Genomic DNA, 12,542 nt, shown 5'->3' on the forward strand with positions numbered 1-12,542 from the left:
CTCATTAAAGAGATAGCTTGTTGTCTCACCTATAACATGTAAACCTCACAAGTGGAGGGAACCTTTTTCACTCATTTGATGACTGGACTAGATGGATAGACTAACTTCTAGCAAGGCATGGTTTAATGTATTCCTGTGATTTGTCATTTAGGGCTTTAAAAGTAATGAGCAATTTGTGCAGCCCTATGTAGAGCACATCATGTGTGTACAACATAGAGCGCTTTCTGGAGGTTACCAGTGGATGCATCCCTACCTTTAAGTCATCATTACCTAACAATGGGCATAGCTGATGTAACATTCAAGGCGGATAAAAGCTCTTTGGTCACCAGCTCCACACAGGGAACCAGGGAAAGGCCTGATCCAGCATCCCTCGCAAGCTGCACCCCTGCTCTTTTTGGGGAAAATACGACTCCATCAAGAACAGGCTGGTTTATTACAAACCTAAAATTATTATCTTCCACAATAAGTGCTTTTATCTTATCAGGATTTGGTTTTAAATATTTTCCCTCATCCAACCTATTATTGTTCATAAGACAAACATTTCAAAGATGGCATACAATTATTTGATGAGGTGGAGACACAGGTTTGAGTACCATCAGCATAACATATGGGTCCAAATTTCCTGATGATCTCTCCCAGAGTTTTGGGTATGTATTAACAAACATTAGGGACAAAATGGAGCCTTGAATAATTCTATATACCAACTTGCACTTTGTGGAGCGGTGATTCCTATGAAACACCAACTGGAAAAAAAGAAAAATTGTGAAGGACATGTCCTCAGTTGCAAATTCACCTGTGGAGGTCAAGTCAATTTCTGAGTCCCACAATTCTTTATACATTTTGAATATTAAAGATATGCAAAATAATAAAGGCAAATATTGGTGTTCTGGTTAATGGAACACTCTACCAGTTCTGCGACAATGAAATGGTCCAGTTTCATAGAAAAAAAAACAAAAATTGGTACACTTATATTTCACAGTATGCTCTTTACTTTTTAGAATTTTTGACTCACAAAAGACTTTTCTGTCAATATATGAAAAATCTTTGAGGTTGCATCCTTTTGGCTTCTGGTCAGGTGGGGAATCTCAAAGTCACAGGCAACTTATATTAATAGTCATCAGTTGAAACATTCAGTTTAATGCCATATGATGATGGTTTAGGTGCAAAACAATGTCCAATTTAGTTCAAAACCAGAAATATAAATATACATACATAAACACACACACACACACACAGAGTATATTGCCAGAGAAGGTATTGATTGCCTCAGATGTCATTTTTGGCAAAAAAAACCACACACAACCTAATAATGTCCATGTGCATTGAATCTGCAGATTCTCATTTATTTGAGATTCCCAGAGTTGTAAGAGAATTAACATCTGTTCCTTCTTTTTATTTCTTGTCTGTTATAGTCACTTAACAAGCCACTTCTAACATTGGCCCCGTTCCCTACATTTTCTAAAATATCTATGTGTCTTTTCTAAAAATGCCTCTCAGTGCCTAACAGAGCCAGCATGGTAGTTCTTCCTAAATTATGGAAGCTCACTGGGTGACATCAGGCTAGCGACTGTCTTTCAACCCACTTACTCAAAGAATTGTTAGTGTGAGAAAAAGGGGAAGAAGAAGTAAATATATATGCAGTTTTGGTGGAAATAAATGTATATATAATATAAACGTAACAAATCTAAATAAATAACTTCACCACCTGCCATGAAACCTCTGCTTTTTCCATATATTAACACCCTTGAGCTATGCTTGCCCAGTTGGCCTTGCATGCAGAATAGGCAGCATTTCTGAGAGCGCTACCTTACAAAAATCTACACATCTATCTACGAGGACAGATACAAGTTTGCAGCTTTAATACGCCAAAAATGCTGCTGCTCAGAATGTTTCTAGTGGAGTCTTTCAAGCCTCAAGCTAACATAGAACTCCAGCTCTCTTGTCTCCACCCTGACCTTGTCTCTACAACTGCAACAAAGCACATTTCCCCAGACTTCTGCAACAGTGCATTCCACAGTTGGGAGGGAGGCCCTGTGGCAGAACAGTCTATATGGCAACTTCCTTGTCATTCACAAGGCCAAACAATGGAAGCCCATGGAATCTGCCAAACAAAAGGAAGCACACTGAAAGCTTTGCCAGAACTATTTGGGTGTCCTCTGACCAGGTATCCTGGGGCAGAAAAACCTATTCAGAAAAATCATTCAATCAAGAATCACTCCAGCTGTAGGCTACGCAAGAGGTTATCCAGATAATCCTCTTCAGACATACAAATTATTAATGCATTTATTTGTCAACAATTCGTTAATTGCTTCATGGATATTGTATAAATTCTCATTTAAAATAAAATGTATTGTTGATATTAGGTTTGTATTAGTTGACTTTCCTTGTAAGCTGACTTTGGCACAGGTCTTGTTAATGAATACACACACACACATACATACGTGTACATCAGTAGTGGGAGTCAAATATTTTTACTACCTGTTCTGTGGGCGTGGCTTGGTGGGCGTGGCAGGGGAAGGAGACTGTAAAATCTCCAGTCAGAGGTGGGATTTGCCGGTTCTCTGAACTACTCAGAATTTCTGCTACCGGTTCTCCAGAACTGGTCAGAACCTGCTGAATACCACCTCTGGTGTACATACATACACACACACATTAACAAAAGCATTGTAATGTTTGCCAATTGTTGCTTTGCTCAAAGTATGTATAGGCAAGTATTCATGAAATCTTTGAGATGAAAAGAACCATTTAAGTCAGCAAGTGCATCTTCCTCTCATACAAGTACCCAAACTAAGGCATATCTTTCTGTTGTCTGGTCACTCTTTGCTTGAACACACCCAGAAAGAGGAACCCACCACCTCTTTGGGTAATTGGTTGCACAATCAAATGAAATGTACTTTCTTTCAGTCTAAAACTATTATCATGAGTTTCACTTTGGCACAATAGCCATTTCCTAAGACTCTTTTTAAAAACTTGTCTTGGGACTAAATTTCTATTCACTTGATAATCCTTATAACCATTCTTTATGTTTCTCTATTTGTCTGAGTCATCTTAAACTGTTCTACTGAGAACTGAACACAATATTCAAGGTTAGAATCTCAATAAAGCAGAAGAAAGTGATTTAATGCAATATTTGTATTTGATGCAGCCTAAGATAATTTACCTTTTTTCTAGACATATCACACTGTCGATCCTTTTCACACATTTATGATTACCAAACCAGATATACCATTTCCTATCCCTATGCTTATTATCTGTGCCTATGTATTTCATTCATTTTTTCTAAACAAAGATATTTTTACTTTTTTATTAGATCCCATTCTCTTAATTCCAGCACATTTTAATAAACAATCAAAATAGCTGTTAATATTCTTTCTGCATTCTAGAATATTAGCCAGATCACTCGCATTCATTCCCTTCACCTCTTTATCCAATTAATAAAAATGGCACATTGTCTGTTTTCTCACTTCAGTTTGATGAAGCACCACTGAACACTGTATTAAAAATCAACTTAATTCATTTCACAAGAAAAGTACTGATCTTAACATCAGATTAAAAATACATTTTATTGCAAACTCTAAAATTTTACAGATAAAAATGTTAGGCTTAAAACCATCTTGCATTTGACGTGTATGTGCGTCTCTTCAGCTATTAATTGCTCATGAATAGGAAAAATATCTCTGAATATTTGTATTATATGCCCATTTTCTGAGATCTGAACTGACAAAAAAAAAACATTTTAGGAAACCAGACTACATGTCCATTCCTCAGTGATACAAATCTAACAGCTTTGCAGTCTTCTCCAATCTGGTATCCTTCAGATCTTTTCTACCTTTTACATTATTATCCCCAGCTAGTAGAAGATAGGAATATATAATATGCTGTGCATGCCAGTTGGGGGGAAAACAGCAAGATGCAGGTTCACTTCCTGTGCAGGTAAAGGCATACTCATTTTTGCCACCATAATCAAAAAGTCCCTATTCTTAAGTCCATGCTTCCAAATTGCAAACACTATTTAGAACTCTTTGCACAACAGTACTTTCAAAAATTCCAATAACAAGTTTAAAGTGCTTTTATAAGCAATCATATTGTAAGCCTTTGCTGTAGCCTTTAAAACCTATTTAAACAATTGATCATTATCAAAGCTGTATTATTTTATGAACATATCAGTCTCTCCACTTTTATTCTGGAGGGTTCTCTGAAAGAAGGAAAGACTCAGCCTAACTGGAACAGTAGACTGGGCATCAAAAGGGCACCACTTACCATATTCACTTCTGCTTTATTTCTGATGTTTCTGATTTGGGGAGAGAAAAGGAGATGTTTAGGTATCCTTGTCTTCAAATATATATATATAGACAAAGACATTAGCCTTCCCCAAATTCATGCCCTCCAGACTCCACAAATCCCCCAAAATAGAGACAGAGATGTAAATTTTGGAAGTCCTGACAGACCCATCTGGAATCAAAGTTTAATCAAATAAATAAATAAATATTGAAAAAAGTTTGAAGAAATCTGGTATACAGGTTAATCTTTCCCATTTGATACTCTCTTAGTTTGGAGAAAGCTGAGAAAGCAATCAGACACGAGCATCTCATACATCTGGAAGGTACCAACCTGAGAAACACTAGTTCAAGTTAGCAAAACTGTCTATGTTCACACAGGATATCTGCTTAGCTTAGCCATTCTTAATTAACTAACATTACTGGGTTCATGATTCGTTGAACCATAAGCTACTATGGGCTGATGATTGTACAACCCCAAAAGCTCAAATTTAATTGGCTAGTTTGATTCAGTGTATCATAGGAAAACAGTTACACTGAACAAGCAATAATTCATATCCTTGAAGTTTTATCTGAGAACCGTATTGCTAGCACCAAGTATCAAGGAAAGATTATCATGTAAAATTGCTGTCATTGGCAATTTCTGCATCACTGCAAGAACATGGAAGATTTTTCCTTCTCTGCAGCTCTTAAAACTGCAGGAGCTCACTCACAATCTCAAGATGGCAATTCCATGTAACCTCTGGCTTGGGCATTCTTGAGGCTGATTGTTTTGCATTCTCTCACTGATACTCCTCTTAACAACTTTTATAAGGATCAAGTAAATTGTTCTTTGCTGGGTTCTTAAAAGACAAAGGAACAGTGTTGCATAATAGCTATAGATGCTTCTTAGATTCTGTTGAAGTGTGTGCAAACTTACTTTCCAACTCAAAAGCCTGCTAGCACAGAAGTGTTGCTATAAACAATGTTCATTGTAATTTTAGATCTATCAGTCTTTCTAAAACCTTAGTCTTAGAAGTTGAGCAGAGAGAGAAGGGGCAGAAAGCTCACACATTTAATATGCAAAGATAATACTTTCAGAAAGACTTCAATTGGGTCGCTGGTCAATCCAGCATTGCTTACTATTTATATGTTAAGGCAAAGTTGTGGTAAAAACCAGAATGAAGCATAAAAATAAATAAAATCCACAAACGTATATCTAGAATTTCAATTGTAGAGTTGTTTTAAAGGCATACTAACCTCACCTGTTGCTATTAAAGCTGCACTTAGAATTTCAAAATACAGTAGTATTTCCTATTTGTTATTTCCCTTTTACACATAGGAAAACATACCCACTCTAGGTCTACAAAATTTGGACTGCAAAGATTCAGATAACAACTAAATGGCAGGAAAGATTCTGTCTGCTGCCATTTAATGATCATCTGGGTATTTGTAGCACAGATCTGGTAGTCCTACCCAATGTTATTCTTGATTACAAGATTCTGATACAACCAGTTCTAATTTTAAAAACATTAAAAAATAAATAAAAACAGCAAGAAATAACAGCCTTCCAGCCATCTTTGTGATGACTGCAACTTTATTGAGGCAAACAATTCTCATTAGGCTGAAATATCTGTGATCATGTGCCATCAACCAACAAGGGCGTTTCACCAAGGCCACTGACTGCCAAGATCAATCAGTTAGACAAACACATCTACAGAAACCATCATAATTGACTTGGGATAAAAATCTAGGTCATTATGCTTAAAACCATTTTCTTCCAACGAGACTAGCTGTAAAAAAAAAAAAAATAGAAAAAGAGATCTAATATCTGGAGTACAAAAGCTTATCTATTACCCAGTGATTTTTTTTTTTAAAAAAAGCAACTCTATTTTTAATCATGTTTAAATCCTGGCTATCTACAGCATGCATACTAGGGGCAGAAAATAATCAACATCACGATCTAAGATTGTTCAAATATCTTCTCCAGACCTCCACATTTGTATGGCTTATTGAATTTTAGCAAGACTATAGTTTATGTAGCATGGGATACCTGCATTAGTATCTGCCCTTAAAATCTTGTTTTTTCCCCCTTAGGCTAAAAGCTACTTAAACAAGGTTTGCACTTGCTATGCCAGCTGCTATTGAACACTTCAGCAATGCCATGTTTGGAATAATTACTGAAAATATTCTTTTCACTGTAAATATACATTACATATTCTATTCAATCACTACACTAAACAATATCCATCCTTCCCCTTACCCCAGAAAAAGTGTGTGTGTGGGGGGGGGGGTAAACCCTTTCTTCTTCTGACACATGATTGACTGCTTCAGAATTTGGGGTTGACTTTTTTTAATTGGCTAAATTCTCCAAGAAAAGGAGGGAGACCCTCCTGAATTCTCAGCACCAAGTTGGAAAAGAGGAGTGAAAAATAAGGATTTTCTTTTTATTCCATACATCTAATCAGCAAAATCACCCCAGCATGCTGACTAGACAGGTGCTTCTTTGTTATACCCTGTCCTAAATCAAGAATCATTTCCTCATCAAAGAAGCAAGCTCTTTTTCATTTTCTATATTTTCAAGTTACACTGGGGCCAGTTTCCTTATGATATGCGATGAATGTTGCATCTTATACTTTTTCTGCTTCACGGGGGCAAGAAGCAGCTCCAACATGACGTCTTCAGTTTTATTTTTATTTCAGTTTCCTCGCATATAGGAAAACTCTGTTACAATAAATCACTTTTCAAAATTCCCCTTTTCTGCCTCTTTTTGAAGAAGCTCATTCTTTATCCTTGTCTCACCGAAAATATGGATTTTTTTTTAGAACTACACATTGTAAGCATTCCTTGATTACATGGTATATTATTAGTAGCTTCAAATATTTTAATAGTTTATACTGAGCCATTGGTTAAGCATGTCTGCCATGTGTGCAGCCAGTTTTATTTCTGGACTTCCACAATATATAAGCTGGTTTAATACAGCATTCAAGGTCTTGGCAGAACTGACACTTAGGAGACTAGTTCCTAATAAAGGCAGGCAAACATTCACAGTAATAAACCCTCCCATTGTTTCAGATAAGACGCCTTGTTGCCAAAGTAGCTAATCTTATATCTCAAAGTTACTTATGACAAAAGTGATAAGCATACATGCAGCCCAGTGTTAATTTGGGACTAACTCTAGTTCATTTAACGTGGTATGCTTTTTAGTGAATCTGGTTAGAATTCCTCTCAATATTTCAGTAGGGCCTACTCTAACCAGGATTAACATGAGATACAACTAAATATAGACCAACATCAATACTGAATCAAAATTTAAGACTAAATCAACATTTCTAAGATAGAGCTTTTGTGAGAATGGTCAAACTTCAATATAATGCCTAAGAAAAGCAGATACAGTCCTGCTGGATCACACTATCTATTTCTGATCCTGCCTTCTATGTATCAGAGAAGTTAATCAGATGGCTTCTGAAGGCCCGCCAGCAAGGTTAAGAGGCATTAGTTTCTCCCATCCGGGCAGTTTGAATTCAAATCATATCATTCTGACTGGGTAATTACAGAAAAACTGGGCATTAAAACTACTTAACTATTAAGCATAAACCTACTTAAACAAGTGGTCATTTCTATCACGTGGCAGGCTGTTCCAAAATTTAATTATTCATTGAGCAAAGTACTTCCCTGAAATGTGTATTTTTCTGAGAAAAGAATATCCTATTTAAAATGTTAAAAGGAAAAAAAGAAAACCAACCTCTAGATTCCAGAGCTTTAAAAACACATTACAATAGCTAGAAGCATGAGATCAGATCCCCAGTTAAAATCTGTAAGTCATAACTCCCAAACAAGCCCACAGTCAGCCCTGTGGAATCCTGGCTGGGTAGGGAACGAAAACTGGCTGGAAAGTTGTAGGAGGGGGAAGGAATTAGAGTGTCCAGGAAAAGGAATGGACATAGCTGGTTGTCCAGCTGCATCCTATTAATTCAGTGTTATAGCACAGACATTATAGTGTGGTAGGTAGGAGGTTTTTCTAGTTTTAATCACAGGTAGGGAAAAATCTACTACCTAGCACTAGAAACAATACTCAACTCAGCTGAGTGGGCCAAGCTCTTCACCCACAAGGCAGATTCCAAATCTGCAGGCAAAACCTGACTCAAATACAATAACTGTGAGAGGGACCTTGGAGTCCTAGTGGATGATCACTTGAATATGAGCCAGCAGTGTGCGGCAGCAGTCAAAAAACTAATACAATCCTGGGTTGTATAAACAGGCATAGAATCAAAATCACATGAAGGATTGGTACTGCTTTATAAAGCCTTAGTAAGGCTACACCTGGAATACTGCATCCAATTTTGGTCACCACATTACAAAGAAAAAGATGTTGAGACTTTGGAAAAGGTGCAAAGAGCAAATAAGATGATTAAAGGCCTGGAGACAAAAACATATGAAGAACGGTTGCAGGATTTGGGTTTGGCTAGTCTAGAGAAAAGAAAGACTAGAGAGGATCTGATAGCGGCATTCCCATATTTGAGAGGTTGCCACAAAGAGGAGGGGGGTCAACTTATTTTCCAAAGCACCAGAGGGCAGGACAAGAAACAATGGGTGGAAACTAATCAGGGAGAAAAGCAAGCTGGAATTAAGGAGAAACTTCCTAACAGTGATGACAATTTACCCGTGGAACTGCTTGCCATTAGAAGTTGTGAGTGCTCCATCACTGGAGGTTTTTAAGAAGAGACTGGACAGTCCAGTCAGCAGGTTCTGACCAATTCTGAAGAACTGGCAGAGGAAATTTTGAGCAAATGCCACCTCTGACTGGCCCCACCCCAATCTATTCTCTGACTCCCGTGTCCCAGCTGATCGGCTGGGCCTTTTTTTGTTGCACTGCACAGGAGAACGGAGCTGGAAAGCAGGTTAGTGGGGTGGGGAGGGAAGGAGATTTTGCAGTAACCTTCCCCCAGAAGTGGGGAAGGAGTGAGGATTCTGCAGTATCCTTCCCTGCCATGCCCACCAAGCCACACCCACCAAGCCACAGAACCATTAGTAAAAAAAAATTGAATCCCACCACTAGGACAGTCACTTGTCTGAAATGGTATAGGGACAGAGGCAGTATTCAGCAGCTTCTGACCAGTTCTGGAGAACCAGTAGCGGAAATTTTGAGTAGTTCGGAGAACTGGCAAATACCACCTCTGACTGGCCCCGCCCCCATCTATTCTCTGCCTCCCGAGTCCCAGCTGATTGGCTGGGTCTTCTTTTGTTGCCCAGCACAGGAGAACGGAGCTGGAAAGCAGGTTAGTGGGGTGGAGAGGGAATGGGGATTTTGCAGTATCCTTCCCCTGCCATGCCCACCAAGCCACACCCACAGAACCGGTAGTAAAAAAAATTTGAATCCCACCACTGGTATAGGATCTCCCTGCTTGAGCAGGTTGGTCTAGAATACCTCGAATGTCCCTTCCAGCTCTACTCTGATTGATTGATAAGCATTTAGCTGTATAGCCGGCCAGTCTCCATCCACAATCACTACCACCTTAAGTTTGCTTTGAGAGTTTGTTAGCCTTCATTTTAGTACCGTGTCTCTCTCAGCAGCAGCCTGGCAGTCTTCTCCCCCCCCACTTTGAGTGAGATCTGAGAGACTCAGGGAGGAAGATGTTAACATAGCACTGCAGGGGCCAGTTGGCCTTAGTCAGGTTTCAGTGTAGCTGATTTTCAGGGATCAGAAGATGAAAATTTAAAGCAGCATGTATGCAAGCAAGCAAGCACTTTCTTGCTGCCTCTGTATTCTCCTGCAACCAGTCCAATTAATTCAGGGAGGCAGCTGCTCTCTCTGGCCCACCCAGCAGACAACCCTGCTTACTTAGACTGTGTTCATGCAAAAGTCTAAGCCGTGTCACTGGTAACCCCATTATATTGTCTGAACCCAGAGAAGCCATTGCTATGTTAGGAGAGAGGCCAAGATTACTTGCTGGATAAGTCCAACCATCCATGACTCATCTTAATCTGGAAAAGGGGGTTAATTTGTGATTAGTTCTCTGTCCAGCCTCTGGTGCAGAGCCAATAAGCTAGAACAGCTGCAAAAATGAGGATGTTCCAAGCAGCATCTTATCTGGTCTTTTTTGTTTGTTTTTGTTTTATAATCCTAGGCATGGGGCGGCGGGGGAGAGGTGGAGTTGGAATAAAGCAGTACAGAGGTGAGATTTTCTTCCAGTTCTTCCTCAAGGACTGACCCAATGGGGATTTTAAAAAAGATTAAGAAAAGACCACTACAATGATTACTGCTGGATGATAATCAACGTGACTGGCCCGAATACAACTGGCATAGCCCGCAGTTTGATCATTCACGTGGGATTGATCAATTTGGTTAGAGATATCCTACAAACACCCCCTCTTTCTATATCAGTTTCCTTAAGCTTGGTGCTGCTTTCCAATGTAAACTGCCCGAGGCCATGCTTCCTGGGAATTCTGAAATTGTTTTTCAATGCATCTGGACGACAGATTTTGGGGAAGGTTATATTCTGGGAAAGGTTATATTCTGCTCTATGTGTTGTATTCTGTTCTATGAATACATAATTCTGTTTGGTGAAGTGGAGAGTGAAACCTGGAAGGTCATAGATCCTTAAAGCCTTTTTCAAATATTGAGCTTCATGCACTGAGGACTCAACTGGAGAATGAGGCATGCATGCTAACATTCCCCTCCAAATGTCTAGTTGAAGGCCTGTTAGGAAACTGAGGTTATTGCACCTTTAAAAGTGACTATAGCTTTCCACATGAATTGGGATCTTGCTTTATTAGAAGAGTACTCTGAAACATCCAGCTAAATGTGAAAATGTTGGGAAGAATAAGGGTAAGACTGCCTGCTCTCTGTCCAGTTCAAAAATTCAGAAATACATATATTTCATCCTGCTCAATGGATCTTAAGCAACTGTTTGGTCCTTGCTTTGGCTAGGCTTTAGTTTGCTTCAACAATGGATTTAGAACTAGGACTATATAACTTGCATTCCCATCCCTTATGAGAACCTATTTCAAGAGTCTTACAAAACTAAAATCCTTTCAGATGCCCAGAATGTTAATCAATCAAAAAAGACTAATTTAAGTGGTAAATAAAAACCCCTTTTTCTTGCCAACATCTAACATTTTCATTCTATTGGCCACCATATTCACTCTCAGGGCCATGACTTTGAAAGATCACAGGTAAGTATAGAAAGACTGTGATTCTACAACAAAAATGAAACAAAGAGTTATACTAAAATCTTTCTTTGCAAGTCATGGGGTTCCTTTCAATAAGGATCAAGCAGTATAGGATTATCGTCCATTAAAAATCCCAGGCTTTACTGACATATTAATGATGTCCCAAACCCAGGGATCAGCAAAGGCAAAAAACAGTTGTTTCACCAGTGCCCTGAGGACACTTTTGATTTCTGCAAGGTATTCTAGATCTTAACTTCCCCTTTACAGTTTCTTCTGGAACAACGGAATTAGATACTGAACCACAAATGTATAAATTTCATTAATTTAGCAATATACATTCTGGAAAACTGCAGCATATTTATGTCCCTCTTGTAAAAGAATTTAAGTATGACCTTGAAGAAGGTATCAAAGAATTATTAAGATTGGATTTGTGAAAAGATGACAGACTGCAGAAATTCAAGCAAGCATAAGAAAGAAACTCAAAAAACCTCTGCCTTGATTTTATTTAATATAAGATGACACAGGAGGAGACATTACTAGCTGTCAAGAGTTTGTTAAATACCCTCAAAATAAATTAGCGATTTCAAAATTTCTGCAGTGCATGTTTCTTGACCTAGCCTACCTCAAAGGGCTGATACAAATCATAAAAGCCTCTCTTAAGTTTCTAAAGCAACAATCATACCAACGGAATTCCAGATGCAATCATAAGAGCCAAGTTACCGATCTTGGTTACACATGTTCTGGAATTATCTTTTGGTTTTATTATACATGCAGAACTCAGCAGAGAAAGTCACACAGGCCTCATGTGTTCTCCTGCTGAGTTCTGCCTGCCTACTATTTTTGATGCCTGCTTGGCTGTAGCCAATCAATAAGAAAGTATCTGGTGACTGTATAATTTCTGCAGAAGGACCCTTGGTGGAAAGATAATGAGTCACTCCAGTTTTCACCAGATGAACCACTGGATAAATAGCATAACATGAAAGAGACTTTTGGGAAGTTGGGGGTGGGATAAAAGCTGAATGTCATTTATTTAGAAATCTCAGCATGTGTTCAACTACCACAAGGTCTAGAGAGCACTATTGAGCTATACAATATCAAACACTGAGGGTTTGT

At 38.5% G+C, this 12,542-nt stretch overlaps 1 protein-coding gene across 2 annotated transcripts in view; it reads right to left on the reverse strand.

Moving 5' to 3' along the window:
- Positions 1–2,269: 2,269 nt before the first annotated feature.
- The window catches only part of SUFU (SUFU negative regulator of hedgehog signaling), a 77,666-nt gene continuing 67,393 nt past the window's right edge, over positions 2,270–12,542 (reverse strand). Inside the window, exon 12 of one of the 2 annotated variants that reach the window (XM_087964630.1) lies at positions 2,270–4,291. In XM_087964630.1, the coding sequence (XP_087820756.1) occupies positions 4,277–4,291 (15 nt within the window). In that variant the 3' untranslated portion in view covers positions 2,270–4,276. The remainder of the gene's footprint in view (positions 4,292–12,542) is intronic. The other variant, XM_087964631.1, reaches the window with a different exon arrangement.

This window comes from Notechis scutatus, chromosome 4, assembly GCF_049901735.1.
Source record: "Notechis scutatus isolate UNSWTSFEM ecotype Mainland chromosome 4, rNotScu1.2, whole genome shotgun sequence".
Lineage (NCBI taxonomy): Eukaryota > Metazoa > Chordata > Lepidosauria > Squamata > Elapidae > Notechis > Notechis scutatus.